General features: G+C 40.3%; 1 protein-coding gene across 1 annotated transcript in view; it reads left to right on the plus strand.

Moving 5' to 3' along the window:
* LOC148398147 (transmembrane protein 132C) overlaps window positions 1–20,200 on the plus strand; it is an 80,515-nt gene that overhangs the window by 22,939 nt on the left and 37,376 nt on the right. Inside the window, exon 3 of the mRNA XM_088377042.1 lies at window positions 7,775–7,921. Within this exon, the coding sequence (XP_088233168.1) occupies window positions 7,775–7,921 (147 nt within the window). The remainder of the gene's footprint in view (window positions 1–7,774; window positions 7,922–20,200) is intronic.

Below are 20,200 nucleotides of genomic sequence, written 5' to 3' on the forward strand. Positions count from 1 at the left end.
AAGATCTTTTCCCTCTGTTACTTCCTCCTTTTTATCTATTTAATCAATGCCGCTTCAGTTAAGCTAACAGGTTTCACCACTCCAGCGCCAGTAGATATTTAGATGGATGTGTTTGTGACCACAGTCCTTTCTTGTAGATGCATCTTCAAGATAAGATGTGACTGCTTCCATTTTGTGCTGCAGCTTAATGCAAGTTTCTTTTGTTCCACTGCAGTTTACTTTGCGGTCTGTCGCAGAGATGAATATTACGATGGTATGGCGATGCACATCATCCGACATTGGGCAAGGGGAAACAGAGCAAAGTGGTTGGTCTGAGTGGCTAAAGACTGAAGTAGATGAACCATAGTGACCTTATTCCCAGATCCCCATGGGCCTCCCCAGCTACAGAAAGCTTAGGGATCCATCACTGACCAGATAGTCACGTGTGAGTGCGTGATCACAGCGGCCGGCTTGCTGTGGGGCTAAATGGAAGACTAATGGGAAGTGGGAGTGAGCGTGACATGCTCCAAGGAAGCCTGTTACCTCTTCCTCCACCTGTTATCCATCATACCCCCTGCTGATACTGGGAGATAGTTGTCCCATGGTGATGGGAGGGTCCAAAGAGCAGTACAGGTGAGGTGACGACTGGCTGGGGCTGGGCACAAAGGCAAGGACTGATTGAGGTAGGGATGAGGCGGTCTTTTCTGCAAAATGGAATAATGTCAGCAAGTCAAAATAGCCAAACAAAAAATGCAATGCTTTTATTTGATTATCTATAACCCCCAAGGGGATGAAAATGAAACACAGTAACTGTTAGTAAAAAAGATGGGAACAAATGGCGATTAGGAATGAAGCTCTCATATGTACATCAGACTATTTTGGTTTCTTGTTTGGATAAAAGGTATTTTTTTTTATGGCTGAATACCCAGCTTTTTCAGTGTGGAGCTTTCAGATGAACCTTTCTGATAATCATTCACTGTACTTTTCCAAATGAAACGGAGGATGCATTTACACGCGCACAAAAAATTGCACACTTGTGCACACATACGCAACAAAAGCCAGTAAAATGGCTCTTCGAGCGTCCTTTTATATTAGCACAGATAAGAATTCCCTTTAAAACAGACATCACCTGGAAGGCAAAGAAAAGAGATTATGGATTTTTTTGATCACCTCTCTACAAGGAATACTTTACCAAACCCTCAGGCAATATGGTCTTCAAAATCAGCAGCAATAATCTGCAGAGCTACGCCTCAAACATTAGTGCTTATCATAGCAGTGTGGATAGAAATTGAACAAGTCATCCAAAAACACTATCTGATTAAAATGTAAAATAATCGTGTAAAAGTAATAATGCACATGCAAATGCATACACTTTTCTTAGACTTTAAGATGACACACGCACGCACAAACATCACACACACATACGCACACCGATGCATGTCCGCGCATACAGCCCTATGTCCTCGTAGGAAGGACGCTGTCCTGGTGGAATGACAAAGAGCTTTGTGCTCGGAGAGCTGTAGGCTTAGTTCTGATCGGTGAGTCTATCGGCTGTCCTCTGCTCTTTGACTTTGTGCACAGGACAAGGACAGAACTTCCACTGCCCACTTCAATGCAATGCATTCTGTCCTGTCATAGCATCGGACACTTTTCAATTCCATTTGATTAGTGCATTGTGAAGTGCACGGGCAAAGGTCACCTTGAGCTGTGGTGATAATGAACTCAGTCCATTACATTGGGTCAAATAATTGTGAGCTCTGATGATAGAATCAGAACATTTTTGCCTTTTTGACTGATGAATTTTTTTGTGCTTCATCAAAAGTTATCAACTGTTTGAGGTATGATCAAAATTCTACCCCCACCATTGAAAAACTGCCAAAGCTTTAGATCATACCGATACCATGTCACCACAGGAAGGTAGAAAAGTTGGCAGTGACTGCGTAGACTTCTGGACATATCACTAACAGCAACTGCATTCTTTTGTTGAGCTCCAAGCAGCATCATTTTAGCACAGCAGGCAAAGGGTCGAATAGCACAGAACGGAATCAATGATAAAAGTGTTTCATCTATCCAAGATGAGAAAAATTGCTTCACTGTGGGGTTGGCTGAGAGTGGACCAGAGTTGAGTGGAAACTGGCTATGGTTGAAGTGGAAACCAAGGGGAGGTTGGAGTCTCGGGAAGGGACTCTCAGTGAAATCCCGCTAAGAGGAGGAATGCGACAAGAGGAAGCAATGATTGAATCGTGTTGGGGGTGCTACAAGCAGAGTACAAAAGAATACAACAAATAATTGTAAATATAACAAAAATGCACACTTGTAAAGCAGCCTTCTACTTTCATGATACTCATTCAGCAACTGTTAATCAAACTGTTAATCAAACTGTTATAAAAGGATCTGACAATAATATGGCACAATTAAAGTGTCACAAATAGGGCTCCAAATAACGATTATTTATTATTTATGTATTATTCTGCGGATTGTTTTGTTGATTCATTCATGAATCGTTTTAAAAAAAACACAATTTAATATATTTTTTAGTTTATTTATTTATCACAGAGATTATTAATGAACATTTCTGTCAGTAGAAGTTAGCCAGAATGCCTTCATTAGAAAACAGGAATTTATGTTTTCTGCACAATATGAAAAAAATATGATTCAGTTACTGTTTTGGTCCTTAACATATTGGAAAACAGGCAAAAATACTGATCATTGTTTTTCCAATTCAACAGTCAGGAGTCAGCAGGGATAGACTCCAGGCTTTTTTTTTTTTTCTCTCAAAGTTGCAGCAGTAGCAAGAAGTCATTCTCTAATTCATTGTGTAAACAAGAGCCAGCAAGCGCAGTCCCTGCAATTAAGTGTCAGTCCTGCAGATATGATTTGATTCCTTAATAGCCTGTCATATTTACTCTCAATGCTTTATCAGGCTGTGTGTGGCTTTCTGTGGCTGTGCATGGTTTGAAGTGTTGTGGTGGTACATTAGCAGCGAGTGTCACTTTCAAATCTCATTTGACTTGTGGAAAAGGTGCCAGCACAACCACTCTACGGAAAGATCAGGCGGCCGCTGCTGTACAATAAGCAGCTCCACTTCACTTGACATCACTGGCTGGGTTTAATGCCTTTTATCATGTGAGTCTTCAAAATGAATATTTAAGGCCTACTCGGGCTGTTTAAAGCTTGCAAAAAAGTTGGTAACAAGACAGTTTGATACCAGAGATAGCTGTAGTGATGTTAAGCAGTGGCCCACTTATCTGCTTTCAGCTCATGCTATCCATTTGATGTTCTATTGCTTTTGTTACAGGAACACAGCACTGTTCTAGTTCAAATAACAATAGCCATCTGCACACCTCCTGCAGCCCTCTATTTCACCTCTTTGCTGTCATCTCTCAAAGATGCTATTGTTCTATCACTTAGTCCATTGATGCGTCGCCGAGGTGGGCGGGATGTGCTCACGCTGCTCCCTCCGCAAAGGTCATTGAGTCATGGATGAATTTTGCTTATCAGATGATTGACAGCTCATTTTTATCAGAGGATCAACCGTGGGTTGGGAGTCCCAGAGTGCTTGGCAGTTGGGGGTGATTTGGGGGTTTGGGGGGTTCACCTAAGCTACTGTACTCACTTATTGCCTGTTCAAGTGGCCTTGCACTCTGCACTCGACAATCTACGACAGTCAAGCTATTTTTTATTTTTAGAGAAGCTATGTCAGATTTTTTTTCCTTTCTTCTCCTTTGAGCACAACAATCAGGAAAAACAATCTCATCTAAATGTCGTAGGATGGGCATTAAAACCAGCCGCTTGTATTTCTGTCGGGGACAAAACTCTGTTAATCAGTGTGAGAAACAAGTGTTTCCGCCTGCAGGCATTTTTTATGTTAGGCTAGGTCTTGTTTTGATTCAGTACCAATGCAATGGTATCATATTTAAATCATAAGGTATGAGTCAACATCCGAAAGTGTCCTCATGGTCGACGTCTCTTTTGTTTGTACCACAATCAGAATAACAGGAAGCAGCAAGGACAGACAACAGGGCAACCGACAGATAGCATACGTGGGGGCAACAGACTGGTGGGGTAACAGATAGGGCTACAGAACGAACTGACGGAAGGTTGGGCGTGCGGGGTTTATATAGGGCGGCTATCGAGCTAGGAGCAGGTGTCGAAAAGGCCGCAGGTGCGGGCAATAATTGTAGATGCTGCTGAGGGGACGGGAGTGGAAGGAGAGACGAGCTGTCCAGAGTACCGATCATGTGGATGCATGACACTCATTGGTATTGTTCTAACCCGGAATTAAAACGCCGCCTCCGCTTTACTCACACATGTTCATCGGTAGACTTGAAGTGTGTTCGATGACCGCTCGCAGAGTAGGACATCTCATAATTAAACAGAAATTAACTCATTCAATGCACCAAACTGCAATAACAAGTACTTGAGCATATTGCAGAGGGTACATGGAAACATTTTATTTGATGCACCAAAATCAGAACAGCCGCATGTCAACCCAGCTGCAAGGACAGCCACTCTGAGAAAGAAGGCGTGTGCAAGGAGTAGCTCCTCACTTGTGATGTCGCAATGTGTTATGAAGTGTAGACACGTAGTTGTGTGATTAGAAGATGTTTACTTCAGCTGTATTTGCAAATTTTTCCATAAATATGTGGAGAAGTAAATCTTGGTCAAGCTGTTACCAAACAGAACCCAATTTTGTATTTTCTCTTGTAGCTGACTATCCATTTCCCATGTAAAACAGTTACTGTTGCTTGCAAAAAAAATAAAAAATAAAGGCACATGAACAACACAGCCTCTAGCTAACTTTCCCGAGTCCTCTGGGTGTGCAACGCTTTAGTTCCCTCCATTTTCTCAACACTGAAAACAGTTGAAAAGGAGTAAAACAAGTAAAGCAGTAAAACGCTTTTGCCAAAGTTGCCGTGTCACAGTTTGACAAATGTTCCTATGCGCCTGTGCAGATGCATGTTTAAGACCAACTTGTCGGATGTACTGGCACATACGAGTGTATTTGCCGTGTTTTGAGAGTGTTGGCTGTTGTGCTTGGAATGAAAGGCTTAGCATCTGCCTATTATCTGATCTGCAGATTAGCCTGCAGCTGACTGCCCGCTCCAGTGCAGGATGAGCAAATACACACCTTCCGGCAGCCTTTGTTAAATGATCACTTGAAATCAGCTTCTTTTTGCTACACCCAAAATATCCTCCTGATGGTGCAGCACTTTTCTGGCTTCTAAAAACCTCAAAAGCTGGGTTTGAGAGAATATATGATGTGCATGATGTGCACTATTCAATATACTGCGGTATTATGAAGTCTGAGTCCTTGCTACAAGTTATGGGCAAGCATCAGAAACAAAGGAGAGCCATAGTAGACGATGCACTTTGAGAAACAGAGCACTCATCACTACAAGACTTGACATGACTTGGGTGCATGACTTCTGATAACAATAATGACGCAACGTAGACGAATAGAAAACAGGGAACGAAATACAAGCGCAGTAACAAAGCAACGAGCTATACATGTCCTGTCTGTTGCCATCCTATTTTGTTCCTCTTTGTGACAGTAACAAACGTATGATGGATGAACAAAGGACTGGTTCAGTGTTTTGACTTTTCTATTAGCAATCCACCAATAAGCCATCATGAAGTATTGTCTTCTCACTCACTGTTTTTTGTCAAAAGTGTAGCCTCTCTTTTGGGAGGTTACTGAGGTTTTCCATTCCTCCACATTTGCTGCAGTATGTAGGTCGGATGGCACAATAAAACAGCAAGTGCCTACTATTTCCGAATGCTGGTCATCAATGGGGTTTTTAAAGAGAAAATTGAAAAAATGGTCAGTTACCTCTTAACAGTTGAGGTAGTGTTGCTAGGTTAAGTCACATGGGTGCAAACCACTGTGTCTCTCTGACAAGTGGCACAGTCTCTTATTTCAGTGCAATTCCAGTAAGAAAACTTCTCCAATCAGTTCTAAGAAGTCGTGTTATTAAAGTTGTTGCAAGACAGTTGAAGGTATGATAGAGTTACAGGTATGAAATGTGCTACAACATTTTTTATTTTTTAGAACTGGTCACAATAAAATGCGTGGGCATTAGATTCAAAAGTGAACAGCGCTTTGCTCTCTGATTGCCTTTTTGGTAGCCACATTCAGTCTTTTTATTCAACTCAGTTGGGCTCCGACTTTCAGCAGCGCTGATAAGCCCTGTCAGATTTTCCCCTGATTGCTGACACATTTGCAGACTTGGATAGAGTGTAACTTTAAGCTGTCAGCTAAACGCTGTTACCTTTTTAACATCTCTGCCCCCTTTCCCTTTTGTGGGCTGTTGCCTCTTTTCCTTCCCCCTGGGCTATGTGGTGCTTGGCATCCAGAATACCTTGATTGTGACTGCTCAACTTTAGAACCTGTCTATATACAGACTGAAGAGAACAGGTACATTGGCTTAAAGTATTTTGGGATTGCAATTTCTTTTTATCTGGAGGAGGGTACTCTTTGATTTGTGTTTACCTTACCTATAACGTGTAAGTGCAAAAGGGAGCAATACAAACTGTAGTTGACCTGAACAAGTTACAAGTACACATCTATTCCACACAAGCCCTTTTTCTAATGTCACAGCAGACTGGTTCTGCAGTGTGTGGTTGCTTTTCCATTACACATATTCAATGCTGTGCGGTTATATTGGAAGAGTTCCTATGAACCTCTTCAAACCTGGTTTTCGAACGCAGTTCGAGGAGAGCCGTGAGGACACTGGCAACTGAGTGGCCGACAGTTGTTGGCATTTTTTTAAGCCAAGAGGACCAAACCCCAGTGGCAGCAACTCGGACAGAGGGCCAATTCTGTGAGAGGTGGCTCAGTCAATGAGAGCAAGCTTGCGAGTGAGTTTGCCATCCAAATGTTCTGGAACCTGTCATGGAAAAGGGTTTGGTGGTTGTCAGCCTCCGGTCCTCTGAAGCCAATGCACTGAAAAAAATCTGTGACGCAGCGATGCCGTGAAAGGTAAACCGTGATATAGTAGCGAGGGATTACTGTAAGCCTTTTCCAAGATTTTCTTTTTTGGTTTGAAAATTGTGGCTATGGCAGTTTATTTAAGCATGCACACAGCTACTCTTTTCCTGCAAACAACATGGTGCAAACTTGTTTAAATCCACTAACTATCTTAATTACCCTTTTCCAGAGATTGCCAATGAAACGATATCAAAAGATAGCATCGCTAACGCACATGCGTCTGCAATATTCACAGTAATTAACCTAATCTGTTTGTTGTGAGGCTGTGAGAAAGAAACATTCGCAAGCACTTACAGGACATGCAATCTCCACAAAGAGATAATCGAGACTCAAACCCAGATCTCCTGACTGGGATTACAACCTCACTAATTTTGCTTAAGAAAATTCATGTTATAGTTGTCCTGCTTAAAAAAATAATAATTTCGTAATGTTCAATAATGGAAGTTGCAAAAATAAGCGGTAGATTGGCAATTGGTACCCACTCACACTCTAAATTTACTAAATTTATTTAATTTAGTGTCAGTCACACCTTCACCAATGAAAGCACATCTTATGGTGGGTGTTGAGGCTGATACAACACATAATATATAAAACAAACATGCATCAAATGGAATGTCAATACAGGCAATGTAGCTTCTGGGACAGCTTTTGAAGGCAACCAATCATTTGGATAATGCATTGCTTGACAGGATAATTAGTTCTGAAAACGCAGTAACCATGCATGGATGCAAAATTCTGCTGGTATACAAAGTAAACCATTATTATGCTCCACAGATGAATAATGATGTCATTCTTCTTCCACAGAGTGAAACTGAGAGAAGGAGTCACGTTCCTCGGGGCCCGTCCCAGCAACCCCACACAGTGGATAGTCAGCCAGGATGTGAGGAGTGAAGGACACCGGGTAGTGACCCTTCGTTGCCACAGGAAGGAGTCCAGCTTCGATCTTGAGAGGTCAGCACAAAATAAATTAATACTTATTCTCTGTTAGAATGCATTATCTTTGTGTTTCCATTTTTTTATCTGTGCATTTTCTTTTCGACTTTCACTAATTTACACCTATTAGGTCATGTAGCAAAAACATACTTTAAAAGAACATTTTCGTTATCGCGTTGCAGTAATATTTATACTATAGTGCTGACTATTGGTTCTTTCCTTGCTACCTGTTATTTTGTTTTGGTCATTTTTTTATCCAGCCTCAAATGTCGACATCACTATCTGTCACCAACTTACAATGAGGTTTGTATATTTCAACAACTCAACACTTGATAGTTGTTCTCATAGGGATCAATTATACTTGTTACCAAGCTAGGGTAGTAACGGAATGAATCTTTCATGGAATACATTCATTATATAATCAGGATACACTATCCCCCCAAAAGAACAAAACTGTAATCAGTAAAAGAAAAAAAATACAGGTAAATGTTTTAAATTGGATTATTTTGCAGGCTTATATTTTTAATAACGAGAAAGAGATGTAAGCTTAAGAGAGAGAGAGAGAGAGAGAGAGAGAGAGAGAGAGAGAGAGAGAGAGAGAGAGAGAGAGAGAGAGAGAGAGAGAGAGAGAGAGAGAAAGACTGGCTGTTTTATTTAAAACCTCACCGACTTTCAAACTAGCTGCTCAAGACACCTTTTCTAAAGTTAAAGTCAATGGACTTTGCAGGGTTGGAGCATCAATTTTTTGTTGTCCATTTAACAAATGACAGACCACTGGATTGTTTTAGTGGGTTTCTCAAAAGTGGTTGCATGAGACACGCTTGACTGTTCTCCACATACTATTGGTCCATCCGATACGATAATTGTTTTCACTGGACCAATGAAATGTTGTCTGTCCCTTGTTGTCTGTATTTGTAGGAAGAACAGCAGTTTTTATGGATAAAAGACACATTTAATGAGTAGTTAGAGAGGACCAGGCACTGTTATACTGAGGTCATGTGGAAAAAAAAAAATCCCTTTAACATCCATCCGTATGTGTCATTGAAGTTGTGATAATGTGTTGAGTTACTCAGGTTCAGTGTGCAGGGGGTGTAATTTGATTGTCTTGGTCTCTTGATGTGAGTAGACATCCTGTGTGATGTGATTAGACATGCTGCGCTGACCAGAAATGATTATAAAGCCACAACACATGACACTGACCAATAAGTCACAGACTGATTCAGGCCTGAAACAAAATTCAGAGAAAAAGATACCGTATTTTCCGCACCATAGGGCGCACTTTAATTTTCTCCAAAAAACGAAAGTGCGCCTTTTAAAAAGGTGCACCTTTTGTGTGGACCAAATTCCAATAGTTTTGTGTGGCTTCCGAAATAAACAGGCATAATATGAAGACCTGATGAACCAATCAGAGGACATTACGTTTTACGTAGATCGGGGCAAAAAAACAATCAGAGGGCTGTACGTAACATGTAGAGTATGTACCTCCGCTGCCATTGATAAAAAAATACTACCGTTTGTGCAAATCTGTAAAGTTGGTTTGTGAAGCTTCCACCACACATAGACGTAATAAACAGGCACCCGATGAACCAATCAGAGGACACTACGTTTTACATAGATTGGGGTGGTAAAGCAATCAGATGACTGTACATAACACGTAGAGTACCTACCTCGGTCACCAGTGACAAATAAATATTATCGTTTGTGTAAAACAAACAGTATTAGGACCCTCTAAATTGGCATAGACAAAGAGACATGCTTACGACACACAATTAGAGCTTTCTGGAAAGCCAGGATCATTGCAGAAGAGCAATGTGACGACGAGACAATGACGAGAGGAGACTTTACATGTTTAATGGTGAACTTGCCCAACTGTTTAATTTGGATGCAGAAGATGAGGACTTGGATGGATTTGCGTATGAATATCGATTAACATGATGTGAGTACAGAAGAGTACATGGTTAAACGTAGAATTAAGTACAACCAAACTCATGGTCTTGGTCCCGTGACGTTTTTTTGTTTACCGTAAGTTATGGCATGCATGCGCCCTATAATGCAGCACGGCCTATGAGTGGATGAAATACAAAATAGACCCCACAATTGAGTCTACACAAAGCGCCTTATGGTGCGGAAATACGGTAATTAGGTTGCTTTGACGCATTTGCCAGCAACCCCCGTGGGGACAAAGTGGTACAGAAAATGGATGGATGGATGGATGACGCATCTCAAACCTCTATTTCATTGATGTATATCTTTACAATCAGGAGCTACCTTTCTTACCTAAAAATGACTCACATTTGAAATGAAAGGTCTATTTAGAAAGAGTCTGGCCACCACACGACTCCTTCTTGTCAGAAGTGATTGAATTCATATTGACATAAGAATAAACATGTTTTTTATTAGAAAGGTCACAACCTCTCTATGCCAAGCTAAATTTGTGTTATGTTCTTGGCCTTTACACCCCTGTGGATGTAATACACCATGCCTGTGCATGACATAAAGTGGAGCTGCAGCATCTCGAAGCACACAAAAAGAAGTCGTCAGCAATCTGCAGAAGTGAGCAGCAACCACTTGGCAGTCAGCCATTACCATTCATTCTCTAGTTTGCAGAGATTATTCTCGGTGCTCTGGGTTTGGACCTTGGCCTCTCTAACCCACTGTACATGTGTGCTTTATTGTGTCATGTAATTATTTTGTATTGATTGGGAAGAAGTCTTTTTCTAACCATTTAGTAGGCCATTTACAGCGGACTACTCCTTAATCCCTACAGCTGTCAAAGCTACTGCAGAGAGAAGACCAAACCTGTCCCGTGATTGCTATACAAAGCACAATGCTTCACTTTCCATCGTCTTTTCCTACTTGAGCCTATTCTGCAATGAAACTCTTTTAGAAAGGGATTAGGCTCGGCTATCTCATCTGTCGAGCTGTCACACAGCCGCCTCGCTTCCGTCCTTAAGGATGAAAAGAGGACTGGCTATGTGTAAATTGTAAGTTGTTGTGTAGGTCAAACAAACTTGGTTATTTATTTTCTGTCCAAACAATGCAGTTAACATGTGCATCCATCAGCAAATCCCACTGTGAGTTGAATAGCACTAAGTACACCTGCAGTGAATTCGATCTAGAACTAATCCAAAGATGTAATGCTTTGACCAATTCATTTTTTGGTGTTTCTATTATCATAATATGTGAAGGATACCAAAATAAACAGTCAATTCTGTATTATCTTTTGGCAACTGCTTTTGGGGAGTCAGCTGCATTCCCAGGCTATTTCAAAGGTGGAGCTAAATTGTGTAGTCTGTTAAAGAACACAATAGAGGCTTCTAAAATCCAGCTCAAGGAGAGGATTCAAAACTGTTTGTGGGTTGTTTTTCACACTCCCCACAGTAAAAGCACAAGTCCGTTTTGGGATTACCGTCCTAAACTGAACCATGGCGAACTGGGCTGAACTGCATTGCTTGGTTAAAATTTGGCTAGAAGTAAATGAAACAGCAGCATAGTGGTAATTGCTAAAAGTAACATGTAAAGTAAATATGTGCTCATGTGAATCCTAACTGAGCATTATTACCTCCCTAAGTTATTTTTTCAATCAACAGAATATTTTACTGTAATACAGAAAATATTTTCTCGAGTCGTATACTACTTTTCTGACTTGTTCACTGTGTTGGTTGGCTAGTTAGTTATCATAATAAAGTCACATTTCAGTAAACCTTGTAGAAATGTACTAGATCCAGATGATAGTGCTGTGAAAAATCTATTTTACTTTTCACATCCTTTTGCACTCTTGCAATGTGACTCATTAAATCCGGTCGGTGGAACTATGGTTAAAAATGTGTCTTATTGGGAGCCTACTTGCAAGTTTAGGCCACTGACTGTGCATTGAAAAAGGATTACACGATGAACATAACTTGAGCTGTTTGGCCTCTAAATTGCCATTTGACTTCAATGTCAGCCGATATGTGCTTAACTCACTTACACATCCAACAGCACGCCTCAGGGTGGGTAGCTGTTCGTGGCTGGACTAATGACATCAGCAAGCATACAGTATATGTCATCAGTAATGATCTGTTTATTAGCAGAAACATAAACGTGTGCACACAAAATACTCACACACTGATGAGCCCAGATGATGGTGAATAATTGTTTTGAAACAGCTAATAGGACCCTGGGTGTGTGTCACCTCTCATCTCCAAGCACTGTAACATGGAACTATATAAAATATATGATGTGTATTATGGGATTAGTTTTTGCTACATGAATGTGGCATCCCATCTCTGGGAAAAAAAAATCTCTATGATGATTCTATAATACATCAAAACATCCAAATAAGTCCTTATGGGAAGGGATAAACTTCCTTTGTGTGGTGCACATATTGGAGAGAGTGCACTCTAGTAGATTGAAGAGTTCACTTTGTCACCATTAAAGGCTGGCCCGTTCAAAACAAAGGCAGTCCTGCTTCTTCAGCATGTTGTAAGGCATAAGTGGAGTCTTCAGTAAACATGCCCTGTCTGGTTCTTAGTAGTTCATTAAGAGTGCCAAGGTGCAGATGGATATTCTTGGTGAGTCACCACTTCATTAATCGCCCACACACCAGGTCTGAGACAGCGGTTTGCTCATTACAGAAGAAAAAGATGTCCATTTCAAAGGAGGCGTGGTTCTTTTTTTGTCTCTTGCGTCACGTCCTATTTTGTGCTGTTTCACTTGGATTGGCAAACAGAGGCAACCATGTAACCAATTCAGTAGTCTGCTCAGCCAAAATGCATTACTCTTGCTGGCAGGAAAAAATGTTTGAATCACATTTATGTGAAAACTATTTCGTAGCGGGAGGAATAACAAATGAGGTTGGCTAGGACTTTAGTGTTCATCTCCATCTCTGGTGTTCAATATAAAAGTAAAATATGTGATGCAACAAATAGATTCATAACATTCGTGCAGGTTTGATCAATCTTCCTGGAAATGGAATGTCTTTGTTCAAGCAAAGTGAGGTATTCTTTCATAATGTTTCTTTAAGGCCTTAATGCCCAATTTTGATTTGCTTTCTCTATACCGGATTATGTTTTTGGGCGGTAGGATGAGGGATTGGGGGACTATCTTTTTCATCTTTTTTGGAAATGAACCACATGTGATGGGGCGGCTCGGTGGAGCACTGGTTAGCACGTCCGCCTGATAGCTAGGAGGGCGCGGGTTCGATTCCACCTCCAGCCCTCTCTGTGTGGAGTTTGCATGTTCTCCCTGTGCCTGCGTGGGTTTTCTCTGGGCATTCCCACATCCCAAAAACATGAGCACTCCAAATTGCCCCTAGGTGCGAGTGCGGATGGTTGTGTGCCCTGCGATTGGCTGGTAACCGGTTCAGGGTGTCCCCTGCCTACTGCCCGATGACTGCTGGGATAGGCAAAACTATTCAACTTCACAAAAGCCTCTCGTGACGTCATTGTGTTTCCATATCTTGGTGACTTATGAATGAGAACAGACATGACAGAAATGATACTTTAGCTACACGGAGGCTGCTCGTTTCTTGCTCTCTTGTCTGCCATAAATTTTCAAGTGGGCCTTAGTAGAGATATTCACATTTTGAGGCTGATTGCTTGCTGTTACTTTGACATTACAAGCAATGTCTTTCTAATGATTTCCAATGGACAAACTGATCTTCAACCTCAAGTGATTCCCACTTGAGGGGGTGCATCGCAAGAAATATTCAATTGTTTGTTGTTGTGTTCGTGCAACAAATGCTCTCAGCACCATGTGCTAAGCGCATGCAGCAGAGGAGAGACAGATTGAGGTTTGCATGTGACCCTAGGAGTTCGTGTGTTTTAGATTTATTAAGGTTTATGAGAGAATATCCTGCTCTCAGAGGTAGAGGTTAATCCTCGGAAGGGGGGATTAGATTACTGCTACCAGTGTTTCGAGAGCCAGTGTCTAAGTGATTCTATTTTTTAGAATCATTTTTGATAATATTTTTTAAAAGAATATATTTTTTAAATAGACCAAACACACTTTCACAATAATGATACCATTGTAGTAGACGACAGTAATATACCAATTTATACAACTTTGTGGAATGTTCTTGTAGAATTTAGTAATGAGTTATAGGGCTATGAATTTGCAGGTACATTTCAACGAATTAGAACGTCATAGAATATGGGACTTCTCTGATTTTAGTTATTCAATTCAAAAAGTGAACTCCACATAAATTAAAAAAAACAACTTAGGGCAAAAAAACTGTGATCTCATATTACAGCTCATGTATACAAATAAAATTTGCTTAGATGGTGAATTCTGTTTTTGCATTTGCTATGATATATAATCATCAAAATTATGATGATAAAATCATGCAATATTTCAGTATTTCACTGTAAGCGGTGAATAATTATAATACGTCATCTTTTGAAATGACGCACTAAAATAACCTGCAAATATTTTTCAGAAGACCAATTACGCCCTAATTTCTGATGCAGCAACAAAAAAAATTCTTAATTACTTTAATATTCATGCCCTATTCGAGGAACATTGAAAGTCGGCTTTAGCCCACTCTGATTGTCCCACTTGCGACCGCCAAGCAACAAAAGAGCTTATTCCGATAAATTGCTAATTGTTCTGGTTTATCACTGCACACTTTTAACTCCAGCAAACCTTAATTTTTTTTTAATTCATATAAACAAAACCTGATCTTCAAATTAATTCATCCAATTCACCAAATAACTGCATGCAAGCAGATAACAGCATATCTTCATGCATTCAGTACAGATCATGTATTACGTGAAGTTAATTTATTGAGAAATGTACTGAAATTTTATTTGGGGGGAAAGAAGAAACAAAATAAAGGGCTAATCCCCAAAGAAAGATGCTGAGAAACTATTTACACACAAACAGACAGCACAAGGCAGATTTAATCTGCCACAAAGATAAACAGCATGGTCAATACTAGTCTTGCATTCTTGACTCAAGCACTTGTGCTTGGTGACTCTGACATGCAATCCTATTTCTTTCCACTCTTGTCATTCATAGTCTTCTTCATAGTCTACCAGATCTAAAACAGCAACAACAACTCTGTTTAGCACACACCACTCGGTGAAACCAGAGATGCCGTCCTTGGCAGCACTCTCATACAGCCTGCTGCTTGTTGAACAACATTTACCAGCTCTGACATGTAATCAGAGCATGTGTACACCTCAATGGGCCAAAAGAGGCGACAAGGAGCTGGAGCCTGACTGACAGTGGACTCCTGCCAGATGAGATGTGACGCTTTGTACATATTTGCTCTGACAACATACTACATACAGTAAACACAGAAGCGCACGCTTGTATTGGTTGTCTTTGTGGAAGTCACAACCAAAACATACCTAATAATTCATTAGCGGAACAATGCCAATAACGCGAGACTCATTACCATCCACAATGACATGGATGCAAGTTGAGGAGCAATTTCAGAGAGTATAGAGGTGCCAAGGCTGGAAAGTTTCTCATCTGTGAAATCAGTGTGCTACCATCTGGAATCTTAACTAGGGGCCTTCTACATAGAAGATATAAAAATAACCAAAATAACGAGCTTGATATGGCTTCTCAAACATGTACTGTGACCAGCGGGGTGAACATAAGATAAGACAACTCTCTTACTGAATAGTTGCCAAGAAAAAAAAATACATCTGGCATGGAATTGTTTGTGAAACTTTGCCAGCATGTTGTAATTTTCGAGAGAGAGCGAGAGAGCGAGAGAGAGCAAGAGCGAGAGCGAGAGATTCCACTCCATTGTCTATGCCTCTGTCAGTGGCAGCAAAGTCACAGTATCATCTATGTGGCTGATGTTAAATTGTCCCGACATTCCAGACACTCGTCATTAGTCTATCATTTTGTGATCCGACTCAACCCTTCAACTCTCTCCAGATCAGCACTCCATCTCTTGCAGGGACTGGTGGGAGACTGCCACTAGATCACTTTGCTCAATATGTAAATGAAAGCCATAAAAGCTCTCTTGCTTTAATTATTCTTCAAATTTCATGTCTGACTGCTTCCGATTATGGATCAATGTCTCATTTCTGTACTGCTGGTTATGTGAAGGCAGTTTTTCTTTTTTTTTTTTTTTCCTCACACACATTTTCATCACAAAATGGTACATACATATAAGTTTGCCACTGCAACTTCATGTTCATTAACATTTCTTAGCTGCTCATCAATTAGAGATCTGTCAGCTCAAAAGCTTATGATGTACACCCTGCTATATACACAACTACAAACATGCCAAAAATTATGTTTTTCTTTTGTTATTGTACTAAGTGTGTGCGATTGTACTGCAGTGATGAATGGTATGCGTCTTAAATAAAGAGCGTTACTTTTTCATTTCATTTTTTTACGTTTCATACACGATATCACCAATACCGTCACTGCTCGAAATGTGGTAGGTTACTTTAATTATTGACTCAAAGCTGTTTGCATCAGACATCTGCAGGGGAGAGCAATAATCATGCTGTTTAATCAGCATCTTGGCAACAATCCAGCTTGGATAAGGGTGACAACTAGAAGATATTTTCAACACTCAAACAGTGATATGCATTGAAGACTGAAAAGGAAGAGGATGGTGAACAATGAGCAAGGAAATATCGATAAAAAATGTTTTAACCTCATTGAGATCAACCGGAGTTTGTACCATCATCTGGCGGTTCTGACTGAATCTCTGTTCTAAAAGAGAATTGGCAGTGATGCTGGCGGCTGCTTTGCTAAGGACCCGACTGCTTCGTGCCAGTTTGGTACCAATTATTGCCATAGGGTTGACAGGAACTCTCTCCCTGTGTGGGTCAAGGATCCCTGATTTGTGGCATGACGGGAGCCCTGTACCACCATGGCCACCCCTCTCACTATGTCGCACAGCCAATGCATCAGTGGCTATGCCATCAAATTTTTTCCAACTCATTGGGCCAATAATGGGCTGGGAAAGCACAAAAATTGTGGAGTGGATTTCAATCCACTTCAGCCACTAAAAAGATGTAAAATCACCCCAGGTGCCAGTTGTTCATGTTAACTGTTTCTTTTCAAACTCTGACCAAAACATTTCCTCTTCCAAGTCAGAATCACTCCTCTGCTTGGTGCATCCCATTTGTTCCCATTCAGCTTGTGTCATTCCTGCGTTGATGTCACCACGTTCATAAAAAGTGGGTAGTTTGAGAATGGGATTCAAATCACTCCTGAGTTATTATGCCAAGTTATTCTTACTGCTGACAACAGTTATAGGGCCAGAAGAATAAAATGGAAACTAAGGACTATTTAAAACTGCTCATCTGGATAATGGAATTCAGTTCTCAATTTAGGAATCCAAAACATTTGATAAATTGTATTTTACAGAAAATTGATGAGTGGCTGCCAATTCATGCGATTATGCTCAGAAAAAAAGCTTGACAAACAGGCAAAAGCACAATGTACAAGTAATTTAGGGAAAAAAACTATTACCTAAAAAAAGGGACCCAATTGATCATTCATTATGAAGTGAAATGTGTTACTTTCTCTTGCTTTTTTTTCTCACTTCTTTAGCCAAGCAAAACATATACTTTATCAGAATACTCGATTATTTATTTATTTATTTATTTAAGTGAATTTTCAATAGAAATACTAAAATATTTTATTGTTGCAGCAGATGTCGAATGAGTATTTTTGAGAATGGGTCAGGATGCTCAGTCAGTGAGATCAATCTGTTGTATTCTCAGGTATGTGTCAAATGAACAAAACCACTGCCTACTATTTTTTTTTTTTTAATGAAATAGTTAAAAAGGAGCCAGGTAGGTCTTGAATGTTCATGCTTCACTTCCTCAAGTCCCATGTGATTCACAGGCAATTAAGCCCGAGGTACAATTAAGTTAGTCATGCCCACACAGCCTTTGCATGACTCACCTGTCATAGTCATTACCTTAACACTGCCATTGTTAACTCTGGCATATTGTACATACAAGCTTTGTTGGTGGTCAACCTGAATTGTTGAATTTTGATAAACAAACCCTTCATTCTTCTACAAGTAGACCAAGACTGCTTTTCCCTTGTAGATCTTCTCTGTGAATTGTTCAGGCATTTTGTGTCACACACACATGGCGCTTATCCTCCCACAGGATGGCAAAGCTTATACCCTCCAAAACGTTACCGATGATCTAATCATCTCGGACCTTGCGGTCTTTACCAATGTCAACTGTGGTAGGGCCAAAGGCACCAAGGTTTTATGAATCCTTAAAGACATCTAACAGCATCATGGAGGCACGGAAAGAGTCATAGCATGTGCAGGTGCAAGGACAACAATTCCCACGGGCAAACAATGTCATCTTCAACCCAACTAGGGCGATCTGACCAGTGGAGAAAAATGATTTTTCTTTTGACATGCACAAGCACACGCGCACATGCAGAGTCACCCAAACACACACACATGCACACGCGCGCACACACGCACACGCACGCACACAGCTCAGTGTCTGCTGCCCCCTAGTGTGTGCATGAATGAGAGCTCAGCATCTCTGCTTGTTGCTCAAATAGTGAGTGGTCAAAGCCTATTAGCCAGCTATGGGCAGAAAATTGGGTGTAACTGTGGGAACAGCTAGCAATTTATTTCATTGCCTTGTGCTATTTAGATCGTTTCCCTTTAAATGAGACAAATATTTAGTGCAGCTGACTGGGAAGTAGTGTCTGCCGCAGGTCTGAGGTCACCAGTGATAATAACTACCCTCATTAGGGATCCATTGCACCATTGGGGCCTTTACTTCCACTGATGGACCCTAATGGTGCACGGTGGAAAAGCATTTAGTTTTGATTAGGGAGTTGTTGGCATGGTGCATTTCATTAAGCCCAAAATGAGATTTTGCATTCAGGGAATTGGTATGCTATATTGTTTAAGATGGGCTAATACATTGTCTGTGGCCTGTTTTCCTTGGGGAATAAATCATTTACTTCTTCAAGGACATTCTTCTCATAGGTGTAACAAGTACAGCATGCTATATGAACATTTTATTTTTGTCCAATGCTAAATGGAAATTATTTGTAATTTTTCCTCTTAGGAGTTTACAGATGTAATGTTACTTTGGAGTCATACAATTAATTTCACATTCACTTCAACATAAAAACTATGCTGTGAAAAAAAATACATGATAAAATATTACACTGTTTTTTTACAAACCATATATACTGTACCAACAAAACATTATAGGAAAGCACATCATATTTTAAGCGTTTTGTGGCCAAGATAAATGTAATTGTTAGTTTTTCTTTACTTTTTAGTCCCTGAACTCTGATATAAGCGCTGGTAAAAGGATGGCTCTTTGTAATTTCCTTTTATTTGACATTTATATTTGACAACCTCCCTATTAAACAAAGTAAACTCTTCTGCTAGTTTTTCTTCAGTAAATGTAATAGATTTGTTTCAAGTATGCATTGAAGTAGATGTATTAAAATATATATGATACCTATGGTACCTTCACAAAGGGAAATACCAAAAGCATGTATCCTTTCAAAGCAGACCAGTTACTCATAACAGTCTGGTCTCATATCTCCTCTTTACTTGAGCCATTTTAGAGGGCTGTAAATGAATGCCAGTTGCCATGCCATAAATCAGTGTTATTGGTTGAGTATGTTGGTAGAAATGGTAGCAATATGAGGGGTGAATGCTTGATTTTTATCTTCAGCCACTCAGCGCAGCCTTCATGTGGAAAATGCATCAGCATGGTCAAATATAGCAATCCTCTTTGTAATTCTAACACTCACCCGGGCATGCATATGCATTTTCATGCCCCAGGAAACCAACGCATTCAGAGGCCATCAAACGTAAACTCCAAAAGTATCAACAAGATGATGATAAAGGTTGGTGCTGACATCTCTCAGTGAGTGCTTCTGAAGATTCCTTGTATGTCAAGTGTGTGAGATAGAGATGACCCACTCTACAGGAAATCATTGCGTCTGCACAAATACAAGTCTTTCTTTGTGGTGGTACATTTAAATAAAGCCAATATGGTGAAAGAAGCTGCTTGTAATGTCACCCTGGGACAAAGGCCATGTCTCCACTTTCTGTCTCATATGATAAAACTGCAAGATTAACTTTAGTTTTGCTTTACACACGAGTTTAAAAAGGTCATGTTTACCATGGCTGGTCTTTTTTCAAACCTCATCGGTACCCACCAAGTGTCTACATCAGCAAGGACCTCCAAAGCCACAAATGCCGGGGCACCTGCATTCATCACAAGCATTCTCATTCCTGTCTTGCCTTTATTTTACAACGTTTCAAGGGAAGTTTACGCTTTTGTTTCCTGCTTTCACTATAATTGTTTTTTTCTGGAAAGGTTGAAT

This window comes from Syngnathus floridae, chromosome 5 (assembly GCF_059516105.1).
Source record: "Syngnathus floridae isolate MCC-2025c chromosome 5, RoL_Sflo_1.0, whole genome shotgun sequence".
Classification (NCBI taxonomy): Eukaryota; Metazoa; Chordata; class Actinopteri; order Syngnathiformes; family Syngnathidae; genus Syngnathus; species Syngnathus floridae.